This window comes from Colias croceus, chromosome 20 (assembly GCF_905220415.1).
Source record: "Colias croceus chromosome 20, ilColCroc2.1".
In the NCBI taxonomy this organism is placed as follows: domain Eukaryota; kingdom Metazoa; phylum Arthropoda; class Insecta; order Lepidoptera; family Pieridae; genus Colias; species Colias croceus.
Genome location: NC_059556.1, coordinates 8,082,633 through 8,102,936, shown reverse-complemented (window position 1 = coordinate 8,102,936; position 20,304 = coordinate 8,082,633). Strand labels below are relative to the sequence as shown.

General features: G+C 30.6%; 1 protein-coding gene across 1 annotated transcript in view; it reads right to left on the bottom strand.

The window, feature by feature from the left end:
* Window positions 1–5,216: 5,216 nt before the first annotated feature.
* Window positions 5,217–20,304, bottom strand: part of LOC123700847 — an 87,266-nt gene continuing 72,178 nt past the window's right edge. The window contains exon 3 of the mRNA XM_045648191.1: window positions 5,217–6,181. Coding sequence (XP_045504147.1) covers window positions 6,032–6,181 — 150 coding nt within the window. The 3' untranslated portion in view covers window positions 5,217–6,031. The remainder of the gene's footprint in view (window positions 6,182–20,304) is intronic.

Below are 20,304 nucleotides of genomic sequence, written 5' to 3'. Positions count from 1 at the left end.
TTAAATGATTTTTTAAGCTTTTATTGTACTCTCCTAACATTTGTAAGTCTATGTTCTATTCATTATCGAAAGGACGACGCGACGCCCCCTTTCCCCTCTCGTTCGCTTCTTGTTTACGTAAGTTTCGGAATGCGCGTAGAGTTTATAATATTCAAACGGAAAATTAAATGAATATTTATTTTTGTATGAAAATAAAATCTAACAAATTATCAAAAGTCGTAGAACAAATGTTGTTACTTATGATGTTAGCTATCTTGTCCTGCGAGGTTGCTGGTGTTTTACACGTAACCCTGTATATTTAACTACCTATACTTTATTTTTGCAACAGAAAGAGGGTAGTGCTCACGAATCGCTACTAATATTATAATGCGAAAGTTACAGTGTCTGTCTGTCTGTAAGCTCAAAAATAAAATAGAGCTTATGTCACCCTGAAGTACCTGTAGCTTTTAAGCTGTAAAAGGACATCGGTCTAGTAGTATTTGAGTTTAATTTAATATATGTAATTAAAAAATCCCGTAATGGTATTAATACCATTACGGGATTTTTTTATTATATTTAATAATGTTTAAACATTAATTTATTTCTTTCGATTAATCATATAACTGTTTTTTTTTTTCAAATTCAAATTGTCTTTATTTGCTGAATGTAGTTACATAGCTGAGGTACAAATTTTATAGGTGCTTAGACATTCTGCTCGTAGTTGAGCGTGCAAATAATATAATTGTTTGTCTTTATTTGTCTTAATTTTTTTTTCATTAATATTACACGCACACCTCTCTCCTGAACATAATTGTCTTTTTAGAGTGTCTAATAAAATATTATGTTATCACCATATGCTTTCGTTTATTACCTCCTTAGTGTAGTTATAAGTGTTTAAGTGTGTAAGTGTTGTACTTTCAATGAGGTGCTTCTTCAGGGTTCTTAAACAGTTTAAATTTCATAGGACATTCACCTTACACCCCACTGAGTGACTTAAATCTTCTTAGTTATATGATAAATTCGAATATTTGTATGCATGTAGGTACTCTGAATGTTACTTTTTCATGCCAGAAATATTGGACATATTTAGTTGAAATTTTATAAAATGATAGCTTAACTTGCCTACGCTTATACATCATACTTAAATATAAAGAAAAAATATTAGATAATATTATCTATCCGAACGAATGTAGGATATTTTTTGCTCTACAAACATTTTTAGCTACTCAACCGAGTTTTTTGAAATTTAATATTTCGTTTAGATAGCTATCTATACTTATATTATATAGCAGAAGATTTTGTTTGTTTGAACGCGGTAATCTCAGGAAATTGTAAAAAATTTTCGGTGTTATTACGTAGTACTATTATAATAATATTCTGTGGTGTTATATAGGCCATTTATCGAGGAAGGCTTAATACCTTAAGGCTATATACATAATTATATCATCACGCTAAGAACCAATGACTGTTAAATTACTTCATCTTTAATATATATATAAATCTCGTGTCACAATGTTTGTCCTCAATGGACTCCTAAACCACTAAACCGATTATGATAAAATTCGCACACCATGTGCAGTTCGATCCAACTTGAGAGATAGGATAGTTTAAACATGTAGGTACCACGTGCGAAGCCGGGGCGGACCACTAGTAATATATATATAAATCTCGTGTCACAATGTTTGTCCTCAATGGACTCCTAAACCACTAAACCGATTATGATAAAATTCGCACACCATGTGGAGTTCGATCCATCTTGAGAGATAGGATAGGTTTTATCCCGGAAATCCCACGGGAAAGGGAACTATGCGGGGTTTTCTCTGAAAACGCGGGCGAAGCCGCGGGCGGAAAGCTAGTTATTATAATAAAAAGTCATAATCACAGTCAGTTGAGTTTAAGTAGGTAGAGTCAATAAATGAAACAAAATTTTATTTATAAAATTATATTATTTAAAAAAAGAATATACAAAAACAGAAAATAAATCGGCAGTTGATAAACATTTAAAAAAAATCTAGCGTAAAATTAATATATAGTTGGTAAGAAATAAAGCATTAAAACTAAATTATAATATATTTTCACTAAAATTAATTATTCTAAAATATACAGGCCGTCAATTAAACTAAGTTATGAATCACACGTTTGTATTAAAATAATTTCTTTAATAATTATAATCGCTTAAAATAATTACAATGTAATACTAAAATTAACAGCAGTTTATAGAGGCCATTACATAGCCCAAATCGTAAAAATATATAGTAGTTATATATACAGACATACATATCGTTTATAATATCCAAGTCGAATATTGAGACGGAGCGAATAAGAATTCTTTTGGCTTTCTTCATAGTATTTAGAAATTAATGAATTACTATAAGTATAGATATAGAGTGTCCTAAAAAAATGGACAACAGTTATGTAGACAGCAGGAATTGGTTGAATCCAAAGATTAAAAATAATAGGTATTTTACAAAGATTAAAAATAATGTTCATTGAAATTGGGACTTTCATAGTTTTTGGATTTATATTTTTGTAATATTTATAATATTCACATCATTATCATGGTTTTGGCTAAGTAAAGACTCTTTACAAAGTAGAGCTATGTCTTAAATCATTTTTAAACTAAACTCACGAAAAAAATTTCAATAAAAAAAAGAAACCCTCCATTTTTTTAATGTATTTTCAGTGGAATTATAAATATATTCGAATCGTTTACGCTGAAAATTTTAGATATAATATAATACATATATGGAACTAAAAAGAGAAAAATGTTTTCCATACAAAAACAGTAAAGAACTTAAGAAAGACTTGGTAGTGAGATGCCTTATACCTAATTATTACAATTATATTGCTTATAGATCAATTTATACACTTAATCAATAACTATACGTACGGTAGCAAAAGCACATTTTATAATATTATTGTTGGAAGAAGGTCTGAGTATATTTTTGTTTGTGTGTAAAACTGACTTTAAAGCATATGATTATTAAGCAAAACATTGTTTTATATTAAACTATGTATTTTTTTAATTGCAGTAGTACGTTTGAGGAGGTAATATTTTTTATAAGCCGATTTTACGCAAAGTCCAAAATATTAAAGTTAATAGTTAAGAAAGTCATATAAATTACTTTCAGGCTTTTTTGGAACAGATTATTGTAGATAAGTGCTATAATTTTATTGATTTCGTCGACAAGTGACATGTGGCAACCCTAGCAGCTAGCTTCGTCAGTAGGGATCATTATAACCTAAATTCCCCTAGGAGACTTATACATAGGGCTGCTGATGATATTATTTTCTTTTACAAATGAAATATTCTCACACCTCCTTCCATTTAGACGTGAAGCGTTAGTACGGAAATTTAGAAAATTTTCTCTATAAATCTTAAAGAGCGAAAAGCATACCAATTATAATTTATTTACAAAACTCTTAAATGCATAGCTTTCTTTCGGCTTCTCTTTAGTGTACATAAAATATTATCAAATTTGTAAATATTATCTATAAAATAGTTTTAACAGATATTGAATAATTTAATGACTTTAATGAATGATTATTTAATAATAATTAGGCATATTCAAACTAGAGCGGTATCAGCTACCGCCGTGGGTAGCGGTATCCAGATGGGCACGCGATTATATCTCTTACTTAGTATATTATAGAGACTCTAATCGCGTACCGATCGGTATACCGCTACCCACGGCGCGGCGGTAGCGCATACCGCTCTAATCTGAACAGGCCTTATGGAGACAAAAGATTTTATAAAATTTTCCTATAAAGTAAGGTGTTTGATATCTTTTACATACACTATAGTGAAGCAGTTCAGCAAATAAGAGTTTTCAAGAGATCATTATGAAAACTTTTTATTTAACTTTTCCCTTAAATAAATACATATCACAATTGAACACATCCTTCATTGTTTTTTCTTTAAAACAAACGGAATAAAAATTACTTTATACTTAACTAAGGTTTGCTCCCAAATTATGATCCCCGAATGGAATTCAAAAATTGTAACAAATTGAGGCATTTTAAATCTAAATGGCTATTTTGTTTTCAATAAGATAAGCTTAAATATGTACTAAAAATTAAGTAGCAAAATGATTTATTCCATTTTAAATAAATTGGTCATTCATTACATTCTTTGTATTATTAAACATTTTTAGAACAGGATCTTTATATTTTATGTTTTTGCACGTTTCTGTGTTATCGTTTAAACTATTTCTGGCCACCAAATTTAATAATAATAATTATTAATAATTGTCGTCACTCAATTTGTTATTGAAAACTTTTGAACGTAAAATTAAATCTAATTCTGTCACTGTTTTACTGTTATTCGTACTTTTTATACATATCAAATTTTCATACCAATAGTGCACACATTTGAATAAAACGGACCTTTCTTGTTAAAATGTCACTTGAATTCAAATTCAAATTAAAAATGAAGCCTCGAATTCCATACAAAATTAATTACTATATACTAATAATAATCGTATTTACAAATAGCAAAAATAATATAAAAGCATCTATCCGGTAACGAATCATTTCGATTCAATCCACTTAAACTAATCTTAAATTAATTAATACATAATTATATAATGAATATGCTCTTAAACTGTTTCATATTTCGATTAAATACAATAAAATTAATTGATTAATAAAATATTATTTCTCTGCAAGTTCTTGGCACGAACCGTCTTACATTACCTAAATTATCTAAAATAAACCTTTTCATTACAAAAATAATATAATGAGATCAATCGATGATAATTTTAGGCTGTGTCTTTGGAACAATTTGTGGGAAATACATATCCAGATATTCAACTCTCAACTCTTATATCGAAATACAACGTATAAATTCGTCTAATTTTCGTATATTTTATTGCTATATTAGTCCGAGAAAATTAGTAAAATTTGCGGAAACAAATTGTGTAGTTTTGAAAATCGCTACAGTTATTCCTTGACATGTCCATGTAAAAACTTTACAAATAGCATCACGGTTACTTCTAGGAAAATATTATACATAAAATTACCTTTAGGACCCTTTAGGACTTCCGATAAGATAAATTACCTTAAGGACTTTCGATAGGTATGATCATCTGGATATTGCAAGAACAACTACAGCGTTTTTAAAAACTACACGAATTATCTTTACTAATGGACCATTTTCGGCTTAATTTTCTCGGGCTATTTACAATTATGACAACATTTAAAGCGGAATGTAAGCATCAATCATCAAATGTAATAATTCGTAAGTATATAGGTATAAAACATGAAAATTGTGCGTTTTACAATCAGTAATACATTATTCAAATATCTAAATTTTCAAACAATATACAAATAGTCAATTTAGAATTAGGTTAAATACCTTTAATACTAAGCTGAGAATATATAGGTTTTGATTTATTAACAATTTATACAGTATCTCTACATAATTACATGGGCATAACAGTATACAAATAACTGCCAATGTTATATTATAATCACAGATTTAAATATTCGTATATTTTTGGGTATATATAATTAATATTCGTATATAGTGAATTCATGAAATTGTTTCTCTGCTCGACTTGGATTACAAAATGGTCATATTTTCACTTTTCTTGAAGTTAATTATCTGACGAAGACGATTAATGTTATTGATTTTCATATTATTTTGGATTTGATGTTAATATTAATAACTCAGGCCCCGGAATCACAGACACAATAGAAAATCTATTGTGTCGTGGACCGATCGGACCGCTCAGGGCTCAATGTGTTAAGTAAGTAATCAAGAATCGTTCATTAAAGAAAGAAAAATAGTATCGGAATTCTTTGCACACGAAAGCTACTATATCCGAAAAAGATAAATTCAAATAAATCACTCATTGAGCTGTCCTCTTCCAAAATATAGAACATTCTAAATCTGTGATTATAACATCAATACTTATTCATACAAGATACAATTTGGGGTTGTTCCGGGACCTATACCTGGTCCCGATTAATTGACTCTCTACAAATGTGATATATATAATAACAGACGAGAGTAGACTTAAAAATTAGATACATATTTATGGCATTTTGTTCACCGTTTATTTGACAATAGTTTCCATCCAAGCATGAAGAGGACAGCAGTACAAATGGACCCGGAGAGCTTGTCTGGTATTATTGATGAGAATATTGAGCTTTCTGAAGATCCTTTTTCGTCTGTACATTGCGGTAAAGCGGCATCCGTCTGAAATGATAAAATGATATGTTAAAAAAGCGAAATTTTAAAAGACTTAAATTTTTACATGAAAGTAGATTTCTGTTCACGGCTTCGCTGGTGCAAATGTTTCTGATGGCTGATATAGTAAGTTTGACATGACTAGTCAGTTGTATATATAATATTGTTCTATTTATAAGATATTATTCTATTACATAGATTTGAAGTAATTTTAATTGAAAACTGTTTAGTGGTTCAGGCGCTATAAGGTAGGTAAAAGACAGATAGTGGTCTTCCTATTAATAATACATATTAACGTGGACTAGGATTAGTATGCAGTTTTGTGTGCATTTAATAATAACAAATAGAATAAGTAAAATCAACTTCATTAGTATAACTGTAAATAATAGCTCTACATCATCATTAAAATATTTATTAACATAACTCAAAAGTTCCTTAATGATTGCAATAAAGAAATGCAGGCAAATGCACCAAAACAACACGAATATAATTTAATTTTACAAGTTAGTGAGACCAATAAACTTAGTGCATCTAGAGTCTGTAAACACTGAAACTCAAACGGTTTACTTGGAAGCACTTTTTATAGATATTAATAAAACAATGCCCTCATAAAGTTTACTACGTGAGTCGTAGAGTAGGTACTTTTTAACGAATGCGATACGATTTTATTACGACTCTAATAAGTTGCATGAATCACTCTGTTTCATTACCTTACAAATATTATGTTAGTTATGGAATTTGTAAGAATTTTTGTATAATGTTATAAAAAGTTATTTCTACCCCCAATAATTTGTAATAGACTTAGTAATTAACACATCTATTTGAGGCCGTGTTTTGCGTCTCTAGTTTAATTTTTAAATTAAATGATTCATCTTATGGAATGTAAAGCTTTATTATAGTGAAGAGCATTCCTTAATAATTAAATTTTAAAGGAACACGACATTTTATTTACATTACACGTCTCATAGTTGCCGGAACTTCTTACGTAGCCTAGTACGTAATATAAATAAGTCGTAGGTACTAACTTATCGCCCGCGGCTTCGCCCGCGTTTTCAAAGAAAAACCAGCATAGTTCCCGTTCCCGTGGGATTTCCGGGATAAAACTTATCCTATGTGTTAATCCAAGTTACTCTCTATATGTGTGCTATATTTCATTGTAATCGGTTCAGTAGTATTTGCGTGAAAGAGTAACAAACACACATCCTCACAAACATTCGCATTTATAATAATAGTAGGACAGAATACAGAATACATTATTTTAGTTTTCATTATTTTAGGATGTTTAAGAAAATAAATATAGTACCTAATTTAAGAAAATAATAATAATATTGAAGAAAATAAAAAGAGTTTTACTATTTTCATATCCGACATTACGATACGATATGTCATAACGTAGCAAACGATATTAAAAGTAATTCAAGAGAGTGATACACTTGTAGGTTTTATTGTTAGGATAATTCGAATGGTGTTTTTATTATAAGGGGTTGGGATTGGGAATTACGCGTGTGCTGTGATAGTAGAGATTAGATTTTTTTTGTGAAGACAGGAATGATATTGGCATTTCAATTCATAATTAAAATTCGTAATAGGATTATGACATTGTTCTGGATTCTTTTTTTATTCATTAAAGTTGTGTACCGTCTAATTAAATATATAATCGAGATTTGAAGAAAAACGCGGTTTTTCAATTGGAAATCCAGATGTTTTTTCTGTGTTTGAAGAAAAAGTGACTGTCGTTTCATTGCGTACAATTTTCGGAATTATGAATCTGCACATCGACTTGTACTTATTTTTATTAATTTATGTTGCAGTCCATCTATAACATCGTAAAGACTAATATAATTTCGCAATAGTAAAACTATTCAAGTGTTACAACGCTTTTAACGAAGTAAAATCTAATGCATATAGTGTTTATTTTAGCTATCTAGATCAAGTACACTTCTAAGTCATAAAAGTAGGTGGTGATGGAGTTCATTGCGATTTAGATTTATTTATTTAGTAACAATTCTAAGATTTTATTGTATTTATTGTTGGCATTCTTAGGACACTGATTAGCGCAAAAACATAGGATTTGAATTAATTTGGATCTTAAATAGAAGACTTATTAAAAGATCGTCGTTAACTGGCTATAGAAGAAATCAATCAGAGTAATATAAGATGTGAAAGACTTTGTAGGTATTCCCACGCATTCAAGAATGGATAAATTTTGTTTTGAAAATTCTAGTAGTTCTATAGAAGGACTAAACATTGGAGGTAAATAAATGAGAAACGATGAGTCTACGCTGGTGAATTTGTATTGTTAGGGATACGGATTTTGTCTTATGTATCTATATTAATAAAAACTATCAATATTTTAACTAGGAGTATATTAAAACAAAGGCACGTAAATATAATAACGATAACACGATAGACATACAGACGAAGCTTATGAATGGATTATCTATACAAATTCTAACAGATGGTAAAGATACAATGGCATGACACACATAAAACCAAATTTAATGACATCACAGGTAAAACGCTCCCCTCAACAAATAAAATTAGAAAGAAATCCTCTTAAAAGATATCATTCAGATCGAAACGTTAGCGGTGAACTGTATAATTTTATTATACCTAATTTCGTTTCTAAATTGAAAACGCACCCGACAAATTACTTTCTCTGATACCGAAAAAATGAAACAAACATATACAGGGACAAACGTAACAGACAGGGACAGATATCACCTGATTATCTTAACAAGAAAGGCGGGAAATCATCTACATTTGCATATACTTTGAGAGTAAATAAAAAGCTAAATTAAGTTGGCAAGATTCCTTCCCTGGAGGTTGCATGCAATTTTGAATTCAAATAGGGAGCAGATAAAATGCAAATTTGAGAAACTGTGATTGGAGTTTTGTATTGAACTCTGTAATAAAATCGAATAGTTTCTGATGATACAATAAATAAATATGGCGAAGTAGATAAACATCGTTTCAAAGTGGAGGTATCGTTTCCAAATATTTGTTTACTCAACAAATTGTACGCTTTCTAGTTCAAAAGATTGTTGTTTTCTGAAGATTGTTATGCATATTTTATGATAACATCAGGTAACAGTAATAAAATATTTTCTTTTCCATTCCATATACTACGCACAAATAACTGCTGAATTAAATCGTTCTCTGTTAACTACAAATTAATGGTAGCAGAATTTAATAATGACTGTAGTTGTTCAAAATTGAATATGAAGATAATAATATTATAATAACGAAAAAAATAGATTTGAGTAAACCCTAAGATACATGGTATTGAAATGACAAATAACATACATGAACTAATATTACATGTCCCATAAAAATCAATGCAATAAGTACATTGAAATCAAATATTCCTTCTCAACCGTATACACATTTGTATCCTGCAGGTAAACAATGCTTGCAAGAACCGAACAAGCGTAATAATAAGCAAAAAAATACCTTTGAACCTACAATAGACACACGACAAATCGGTTCAAAGGGATTGGGGTGGATAATTTTCACTCAATACCCAAATGCTCATTTGAATCAAATTTGAATCCTACTCCCCATACGTAGAGTCTAATCTCCCTTAAACAAAATTCGATCGAGCAGGCTATTTGCTCAAGAAAAGAGGTTTTATGAAAGGAGTCGTGAAATTAGTTATATTTAATTTCGCAATACTTTTTCCGTGAACACAATGATCGTCTGCTTATGCGCATTTGATATTGGAATATTAATATTTAGTCTGTGATCAAAGAGAATTGTGTTATTTAAGATTTATGAAATAAAATTGATTTAAAAGTAAATTGATAAGATTCTTTTAAAATTTGTATTTATAGGAGAGAAGATAGATAAAGAACCGAGAAAGATAGCATTTTGCGCATGTATCTGAGGTATTTTGTATTAAGTATATAATTTTAATGATTTCTAAGCTTTTATATTGAGATAATACAACTTTGTAAACAATTTAAACTAAATATTATTAAGCTAACAATGTAGTTACGAAGACAATTCTGACGTTTCATTTGACGATAAAAAGATCTATCGACTTGAAGATTTTATCCCAGCATTCTGAGTTTTATTGCCGAAACTATGAATTCTATATCGATATCGTTAAAACCAGAACGCTTTATAGATAACTAGAGGTAATATTGGTATTGACAAAGTATGTCTTGGAATTGTAAAATTTTTCATTTGAGCTAATAGTGGTGGGACATTGTGTCGATATTTTTATCGATATTATTCTTATACCATACGTACATCACTATTTATGTAATGCATACTTGTATAGTGATACATTATCTGAGCTTATTGATATAAGCTCAGATTATACAGCTGATTGTTTGAGTTGCTTTGGTTCGAGTTGGTTTATATTAAAAAGTATGTACATAACATGGACTACATAATAGACGCAACGTCGGCATGTTTGTATTTATTTATTCCTTTCTTTATTCATTGGGAGTTATCATACACATGTTTGATATAAACCAGACCAACATGAGCTGCAAAAACAAAACGAAACGAAGTGCCCGTTTTTTAAATAAATTCATATCATAACAAAGTCAAGTGAGACGGACAGTTATGGCACACAGAATCGTCACGACGCAATCTCGTAATAGCATCGTTAAAAACCGCGTGGGTAACAAATAATAATCTTCAAACGGAGAGCATCGATGCTCCACATGACGTTTACGATCGAACAAATAAATTAAATGCAATCGTAAAATGTATCGAGCGGTATCGACGCGTGTCACATCACTATAAAAAATGGCTGCGCTGAGCGCGTTGTCATAAAAACACATTGTTCTCTTTGCTTATGTAAACGTCTATTATTTATTTCCGATGTATCGTTGATTGTACTTATACGTGTACTAGCTGTGCCGGCAAACGTTATTCTGCCTTACTCTCATCATTTAGGAATTAAAAAAGATGTTGGTTGATTCTCAGATCTAACCAATAGGCGCAAGAAATTTCATGAGAATCGGTCCAGCCGTTTCGGAGGAGTACGGTTACTAAGAGACTTTTATATATAGAGCGAAGTTAGATATCGACGCAGAAATTACACAAAATATGTATGCAGGTAACTATGGTATGGATTGCACATTACCTATGTTTAAACATAAATAGATTGTTAGGTTGTTGATTTTATTCCTATTATAATATTATCCCTACTAAAATAGGCGTAACAGTAAAGAAATAATGCATCATGTATGGTCGTTTTTTATTACTTATGTCATACTATTTACGGTCAAGTCGTAGGGATTTCGGCTAATCTCTTCTTTTATAGCTGGCGACATTCAGTTTTAACATCATTGGGATTCATAGATCAATAAAATAACTTCTTTTTTGAATATGCTATTATTGTTTGCCGTTTTTCAGCTGATTACTATAAATCCATTATCCAAGTACCTACTACCTACATATTATTAACTTTTAACTCTGTCTGCATACCTAATATATTTTGTTAAAATGTTTAATAATTTCAGAGCGAGCGAGATTATAAAAATAGAAAGAAATTAACATGTTTTTTTTATATTTTATCACTAGATTAATCTTATCAGTATGTAATACACAGTTTGGTACATACATTCTTATTTATAGATATTAACCATCCTTCATTTCTAACATTCCTTATAAAGAACCGCAAGGAAAAATCCCAAATCAAAGCCAAACAAACAATGCGAAATAAATCAGATACATTAAACATCAAACCATTGCCTTTAACAATCCCCATAATTTTTATTCTCAGTATTAAAATGTCCAATTACCACTAAACTCGATAATAACCAGCTTTTATCTGAACATCGTAAAATAACTCGATTTTTCATAAACGATCGAATTAACATGCGCACGCGTCTGTCTAATAAGTCATAAAAAAGAATTTTCTGGAAGTTTATGACGTCATTGTTAATGTACCGACATTTATTGACTGTTAAAGTGACTAATGAGAGAAGGATAATAAAATAATGGAAGATTAGAGATGCATTGCGTTAATTTTATGGTGTTATAAAATTATTTTAACTTTACAGGAACGTTAAATGAAATGCACCATTTTGAATATATTAATATTATTCGCGTGTCGTTAATTTGAAAAAAAAAATGATTAAGTAAATAGATACGTAAGGTTTTTTAAATACGGAATGATCTCTTCTAGTAAAGAAAAGGTAGGTATGTATTAGTCATAATTGGTCCTAAATGACAATAACAATGAACATACATGAAAAAACTTATTTTGTATAAGTACCTATCTCAATATTTCTGGTCAAACAAAAACCAATAATAATTGATTGATCGCAAGTTTACAACGATAAAAAATAATATTTTAAGTATCTACATACTACCACAGATAATATAATACTATATACAACAGAATTAATTGAACAATGCCTGCTTTTTACAACGCCTTATAAAAGTTTATTCCATTCGATTGTATAACAAAGAATTGCAATAAAAATAAAATGTTTCGCTTATCTTAAATTATAACAAACCTTACAATCGCTCATCTTTTTAACAATAAAAAAGTTACTTGAAAAATTTTACGCGCCCTTTTACATCTTGCTTTTTAAAATTCGAACGCCGCCATTTTCTTTTAACGTTCGATTTTGTTAGGCATTTAAAGATAAGCCCAAATTAGTGTGATATAAAAGAGAAATAAGGTAGAAGGTGAGTGTGCATCTAATTTATTTTTTTATTGTGTTGTTTGTTTTGAATTTTAATCAAGTGTACAGTTGGTATAGATGCATATTTTGTTTACTCTGCAATTTCTCTCGATATTTGATATAACGAAAAAAGTTAGTAGGTACATACATAATCTTTCACGGCATAATAAAAGGTGTTAGTCAAAAATAAAAGTGCAATTTAGTTACATTAAAACGATCCTTCGGAAAATGATAATATTATTACTTTGCATAGATAGGTATAGAAGAAATATTATTATACTGAAAGGTAGTTTTACTTACCCTACAAATAAAATAATCATTTTTATACTACACTAGCTGCGTCCCGCGGTTTCATCCGCATTGCTCCGCTCCTGTTGGTCTTAACGTGATGATAATATATACCTAGCCTTCCTCTATAAATGGGCTATCTGACTCCGAAAGAATTTTTCAATTCGGACCAGTAGTTCTTGAGATTAGCGCGTTCAAACAAACAAACAAACTCTTCAGTGTAAAAATAAAGAAAAACATTTTTTTAAGTCTATAACGAGTCTAAATTTAATGGCTACATAACTAAATCCAACGCTTATTTTAACAACTGATATGAAACGCGTTTTCCATCTCCCGATATAAAAAATCGTTGGTCTTAAATTTAATGTTTTTTTTATTGTTCAGATTACAATAATACTACTGGGGTGCGTTTTATATTCGTGTGTAAAAGCCATATATATGTAATGCTTATTTATTAAAATTTCATGATTTCTTCCAAATGTTGTTGTGCATTAAAAATAATTGAATCTAAATAATCCATACTAATATTATAATTGCGAAAGTAACTCTGTCTGTCTGTTACTCAATCACGCCTTTACTACTGAACCAATTTGCATGAAATTTGGTAAGTATACTTAGAGATATTTTGATACCCGAGAAAGGACATAGGCTACTTTTTACCCCGGGAAATAGGATAGGTTTTATCCCGGAAATCCCTCGAGAACGGGAACTATGCGGGTTATCTATGACTGCGCGGTCGAAGCTGCGGGTGGAAACCTAGTATTAAATATATACCTAATTATTAATATTTAACAAAAATCTTCTTTTTTTACTGAGACAGGACTACCTACATTATACACCTGTGGCTTGTAAGATAATGATCGTAATCTACTTATTAACTTTTAGAAAAATAATAATGTAGGGGTCGCCTGGTAGAGATCACTCTGAAGTGATAAGGCCGCCCCGTTACACATATTAAGCTGTAACATTGTGACTTATTAGGTATATACTTTTATATTTTATAAAAACAATGTGTGTAATGAAGTGTCAAATAAATAATGTAAATATGAGTAATATCCTAATATTATTTTCATACTATATTTTTATGACAATAGATTGTGTTTTAAATGATGTCATTTGATGTTAATTTGAAAATGTTGACAACATTATTTTAAAGTTAAGTTAACGTAATACCTAGTACAAGATCATACTTAGTAAGTCTTAATCTCCGATTAGTGTTTTGCGTAAGCATTAAAAGAAAATTCTATTTTATTCAAAACTAGCGGTCCGCCCCGGCTTCGCCCGTGGTACCTACATGTTTTATAGCCTTTGTTGCTCAGTGAAGATGCAGCTTTCTAATAGTGAAAGAATTTTTGAAATCGGTCCAGTAGTTTATGCGTGAAAACCATACATACATACATACAAACCTTTCCTCTTTATAATATTAGTATAGATAAAGTTGCCAATTAACAAACTTATAACCTTATTAACGTAATCAGGAATTTCAATCAAGTACTTTATTACCTTCATATACTGGTCATATACATATCGTTAAAAAACCATGTACAAAGTTAATATTTTTACGACATGTGTTGATATGGTAACACGTTGAAATTTATAGATAATAAACATAAGGTAACACATTTGTTATGAAAGTATTTTACGCAGTCTGAGCTTTAAACGGTTTATATGCGAATAAAGAAGTACGCTCGTAATCTGCCTACGTTTTATTGTAAAATGTATAAGATAATAAAATGTTTGTGTAGAATATGTATACAGATGTAGTATTGAAATTAGTTACAGTAGGTACATATTTTGGAAGAAAAAACCACTATGCGATTGAAGTTCTTAATTTTTACAGTTTTTAAATCGATATTTATATAAAAACTAGCTGTTCCCCGAGGTTTTGACCACAGTACTTTTCTTCTGTTGGTCTTAGCGTGATGATATACACACATACAGCCTTCCTCGATAAATGGGCTATCTAACACCGAAAGTATTTTTCAATTCGGACCAGAAGTTCCTAAGATTAGCGCGTTCAAACAAACTCTTCAGCTTTGTAATATTAGTATAGATTTTACGCTTTCATGAGAAACTAATGACTATTTTCTATAATCTGTCTAATTTATTGAAGTGAAACTTCTTTATCGGGGTTGGAAAAAAATTTAGTGTAACATTTTTTCGTTACGCGTGCGGCGTGACATATTTCCGTTACGCGCCATCTTTTTCTTATCCCTACCACGCGTGATTCGACGTATTTCTGTAAAGTTGCATAATATAGTAAATTATTTTTAGAAAAATAAGGTCATAAAGAAGTTTCACTTCTTACGTGTGTACACTTGTACACGCACACATTTTTTTTATTACATTTTTGTAGTGTTCAAAGAAAGATATATTATCCAATGATACATTAAAATCAACAATATTGCATTTAATAATATCCAATACGATAAGTAGGTATTTGATTTTAAAAATCCCATCAAAGGAAACATAAATTCCAAATACAATTATCAAAGTAATATTTAATAAGAAATGAGCGTATTTCGCAAACATACAGATACGTATCATAATAAAATGGACGGAGATTCTTTTGTCAAAAATGTTTTATTGGATTACTTCTTTCCTGTAATTCATGCATATTTGAAATTAAAACTCCCCTTCGTAATGTGTCGTGTATTTTCTTGAGAGAAGTCTTGGATTTGATTCCTTACAAGATAAACAGATGTAGAGCAAAAATTTAATATGTATCTATAGTCTATACCAATAATATAAAGCTGAAATGATCGTTTGTTTGTTTGGTTGCGCTAATCTCAGCAACTAATAGAGGAAGTTTAAAGAAAATTTAAGCGCTAATTTGAAAAACAACTATTACAAGTTCTATTAAGTATATTAAATTAAAAGAAAAAAAAAATGTTGTGTGGTTTTATGAAACCACGGTAAAAGTGAAACTGTTCGAACGGTTCCGAACACTGCTTTGTGTAGCGCATGTCGCGTGCCGAGTAGGTATACCTACTCGGCAGCCGCGATACACGCGACATGCGCTACACAGACCAAAAAGTTTGAGACGATGTAATAAAAGTTTCACTTTAAAAACATAAGACCTCAACAAGAGCCTACGGTAGAGATGCTAAAAACTTTCTAATATAATGCATTAAGTACAGCTATAGGTAATTAATTAATACCGATTAAAAAATTCGTCTCTAATCTTATATATAAAAATGAATCGCAAAATGTGTTGGTAAGCGCATAACTCGAGAACGGCTGAACCGATTTTGAGAATTCTTTTTTTATTATATTTCTTGAAGTACGAGGATGGATCTTATGTAGAGAAAACGTAAACATGTACCACGGGTGAAGTCGGGGTGGACCGCTAGTTTCTAATAAAAATTAAAAAAGAAATTTACCACCCATTCTTCATTGCAAATAGTGCACACTTTTTAAACACGAAATCGTTAAATTAATTGCAAGAAATCGTCTCAAAAACATTGAATTACAATGCTCGGTTAGAAATTTCATATGCTCCGGTGTACCAGAACGATCGAGTTTCTATTGTATGTGGTCATTCCCATGACAGAGAGAGTCTCATAGAGTCACATTATAGGTATGTATAGAATTATTAGAGAAATGGACACAAGCTTTTATGTTAAAGCTGTTATGTTAAAGAAAAAGTAAACCTAATATTATTTAAACTGTAGAAATTAAAGGAATGTTAGCAATGTTTAAAATCAATCTGGTTTTTGATAGTTTTCTGTTCTGTAGCAATATTAGAAATGTTTAAAGTTAATATAGTTTTTGATAGTTTTCGGTTTCGGACGTTTCATTTTCGACGACAGTTTTGAAAAAAAAAATGTTATCGTAATGGAAACATCGCTAATATTTCCTTTCAAAAGACATTACCAATAGAGTAACAAGGACAAGAACAAATTACAATAGAAATAATTCATAACTGAATAACGAATTCTGATCGCGAACAAAGGTCTTGAAAAACAGAAAAAAATTGGCGTCAAAACATACTTGAGGTATTAAAAAATCTTTCTAATTAATACCATCAGCGATATTGAGCGTTCGCGCGACGCCTCTCAAAATCTCAAAGATGCAGTGACACCCGTTTTTCATAAATAAAAAAAGAATTAACGTTAAAAAGTCAAAAAACCTCATCCACTTCGAGTTAATGATACGATACGGCGGGCGACGTGAAACAAAGCTTCGGGACTCTGTTACACCGATGTGCAACTTGCTTTGGATCGTGTGTAACGTGAAACATGGTGTAACGATGGTCAGTTAAACTTTCTTAGTTTTTAATTTTACGACTATTTTAGTGTAAAACAATGTTAGCTATTCTTATTTATTGACAAGTGATAACTGCGTTAAAAACAACCGACTTCAAACTTGCACTTGCAAAATTTACAAATACCTACAGACAAAAATGCTCATAAAATAAAAACTACTGGGCCTATCCGAATAAAATTTTTATGGGACCAATTCGACACCATCCCGCATCGAACAAAAAAAGAATCACGTAAATCGGTTCAGAAACCTCGGAGTAATCGGTGTACATACATAAAAAAAAAAAAAAAAAAATATACCGGCCGAATTGATAACCTCCTCCTTTTTTTTGAAGTCGGTTAAAAACAATTGCTTCATTTTAAATATTATTATGTAAATAAATAAAACTATTTTGACTCAAATTTTTGGTGTTCAGTCTCTACCTGCCATCTACAAAATCGAAGAAATTAAAATACCTAAAGAATAGAATATATTCCTATTGTAACGTGGTTTAAAGGACCTAAATCATAATACTAAAGAAATAAATAAAATACACAAAAAACCTCTGAATTTAATTCCATTTCAAGATCATTTTACCGCTCCAGTGTAAAAGCATCCACACAAAACTTCAAGGTTCGAGACTTGAGACCGTCGCATCTAGAGATGTCTCGATTTTTTCTGTTCTATTTTCGATCCGTTTTCCTCGAGTTTTCCCACAAAAACCTCTCGCTTGGCTTCCTCTACAACCTTTAACATCGAATGCAGAGTGCTTTGTGCTGATATACTTTTTATCCTTTTATTACGACGCCAAATCAGACATACCAACGTTTGGGTATACCGTATAAGCACTGGTTATATACAATTTTAATCGTAGTAAGTGGTGTCGATCATTTCAGTTAAGTAAAGACGATGTTATTCGATGGAAAAAATATGAAGATGTCGTTTCGTCATTTATTTTCTATTCAGTGTGACGTGAGGTCAAAATTTTTTTCGTTTCAGCAAAATAGTATTGAAATCGGTATCTATACTAATATTATAAAGCTGAAGAGTTTTTTTGTTTGAACGCGCTAATCTCGGGAACTACTAGTCCGATTTGAAAAATTCTTTCGGTGTTAGGTAGCCCATTTATCGAGGAAGGTTATATTTCATCACGCTACGACCAACAGGGGTGGAGCCACGGGGGTGAAACAGCGCGGAGCAGCTAGTATAAAATAAAATTAATAATGTTACAGATTGCATTTGGTAATAGTAAATAGGTTATTTTATAAACTTGATGATGCGATGTTTATTGTTTACATTTAACTTGCCAAGGATGCCTTTGTTTATAAATGCTGTAAAACAAGTCATAACACGTATTTTGGAAATCAACGAATAATTAGAAGTATGTTGATATTATTTAGTTTGTAGGTATATACAAAATATACATAATTTTTTTATATTCTGGAATAATTCGTATTTACGCTGCTGAGTTCATTATGAGTGCATCTGGTTGATTGTTCAAATTGGAGCTAATTAGACAGTTTGCTACTGGGTCAGAATCGTAAATTGTTTTGAATATTATTATTAGAACAACAAACATTACCAGTAGAATTTGTAAGAACATAAACAAACCTATAATTACGATGCGATCTTTACTACATATGATACTTCTACATACAATCTTTCTAATAAAGTCCCCACTTTTGTGATCTTTAACAGCAGTCATTTCTCTGTTCTTCATCTCTGCTTTCGATTGCTCTTCGGCAATGTAACCAACATTGTTATGATAACAGTTCAACTATGATGCAAATAAATCAAATACAACTTATACTCATCACGCTCAAAATTTATCGTACCATGTCACCAACCCTATTCCTAACACTTCTGGTCTAGCAAGCATACCGTTGTGCACTTCCAAATTTTTCTAGCTTTTGTTTGAAACACGTTAAAATACCGGTGGTATGCCGTAACGAGGCCCACTTCATTATCCGTCGCATATCCAGCCCGCGATTTCCATTTACCAAGCTCCCTCCCATATTTTACTTTTTGCATTATAATTTTTGTCCTTTTTTCTGATTCTAGCTCCTTTTTCCCAACGTCTCGGGTGATTGCTCCGTCGCTACAAGTGGGCATCTACAATGGGATGACATTTTCTTTTTACAGTATCTTAGGACCCCAGGTTGGGGTGAGAAAGAATATTTAAATGAGCGAGGTATGGCTTTGATATTATAGATGTGTTTGAGCACTTCGGATTTTACATTTGCGTCTTGTCAATGATGTGTTTTGTGATACTTTTTGTGAATATGATGATGATACCTTGATATAAACTCATCTTTACAAAATGTTAATGGATCCATTGATTTTACTTGGTACTTCCTTCTTAAATTGATACTTGACATAGATTCTTCTTTCAGAGTAGTTTGAATGATGCCGTGGAAATATTATATTATCTTTGTGAAAAATATTCTTTAACTTCTGTTTAACAAACTGATCCCAATCCATTCAATCAATTTATATGCTAGCAAATTTTCTGGGTAGTACCAAGGTATTTTAAAAACTAGGCATTAGGCAATGTATTTTAGACATGAGGTTCAGACACAATATTATTATGTTATAACAGAAAAATAGCCAATAACTAATTATTTACGTATGTTTTACAAAAAAGTACTTTGCAGTACGATTTCAAACTGCTAAATGCTACATTTTTATTCTGCTATCTCCTATATAGTCAATCTATCTCTATATAAGCAACTTTATATCATACCTATCAATTAACAGAACGAATTTTTTCACATGAATACACGCTACTTACCAAGTAATAGCAGAACATCACAAAAGAAGTACCGATCTCAAACCCTGTACAAAATTCAAATCCTCAAATTACTTTTACATTGTGCTCAAGTAATCCACGTAAAAGGCATTATAATACAGCATCCATAACAGATCATCCCAGCAATTTACTTATGA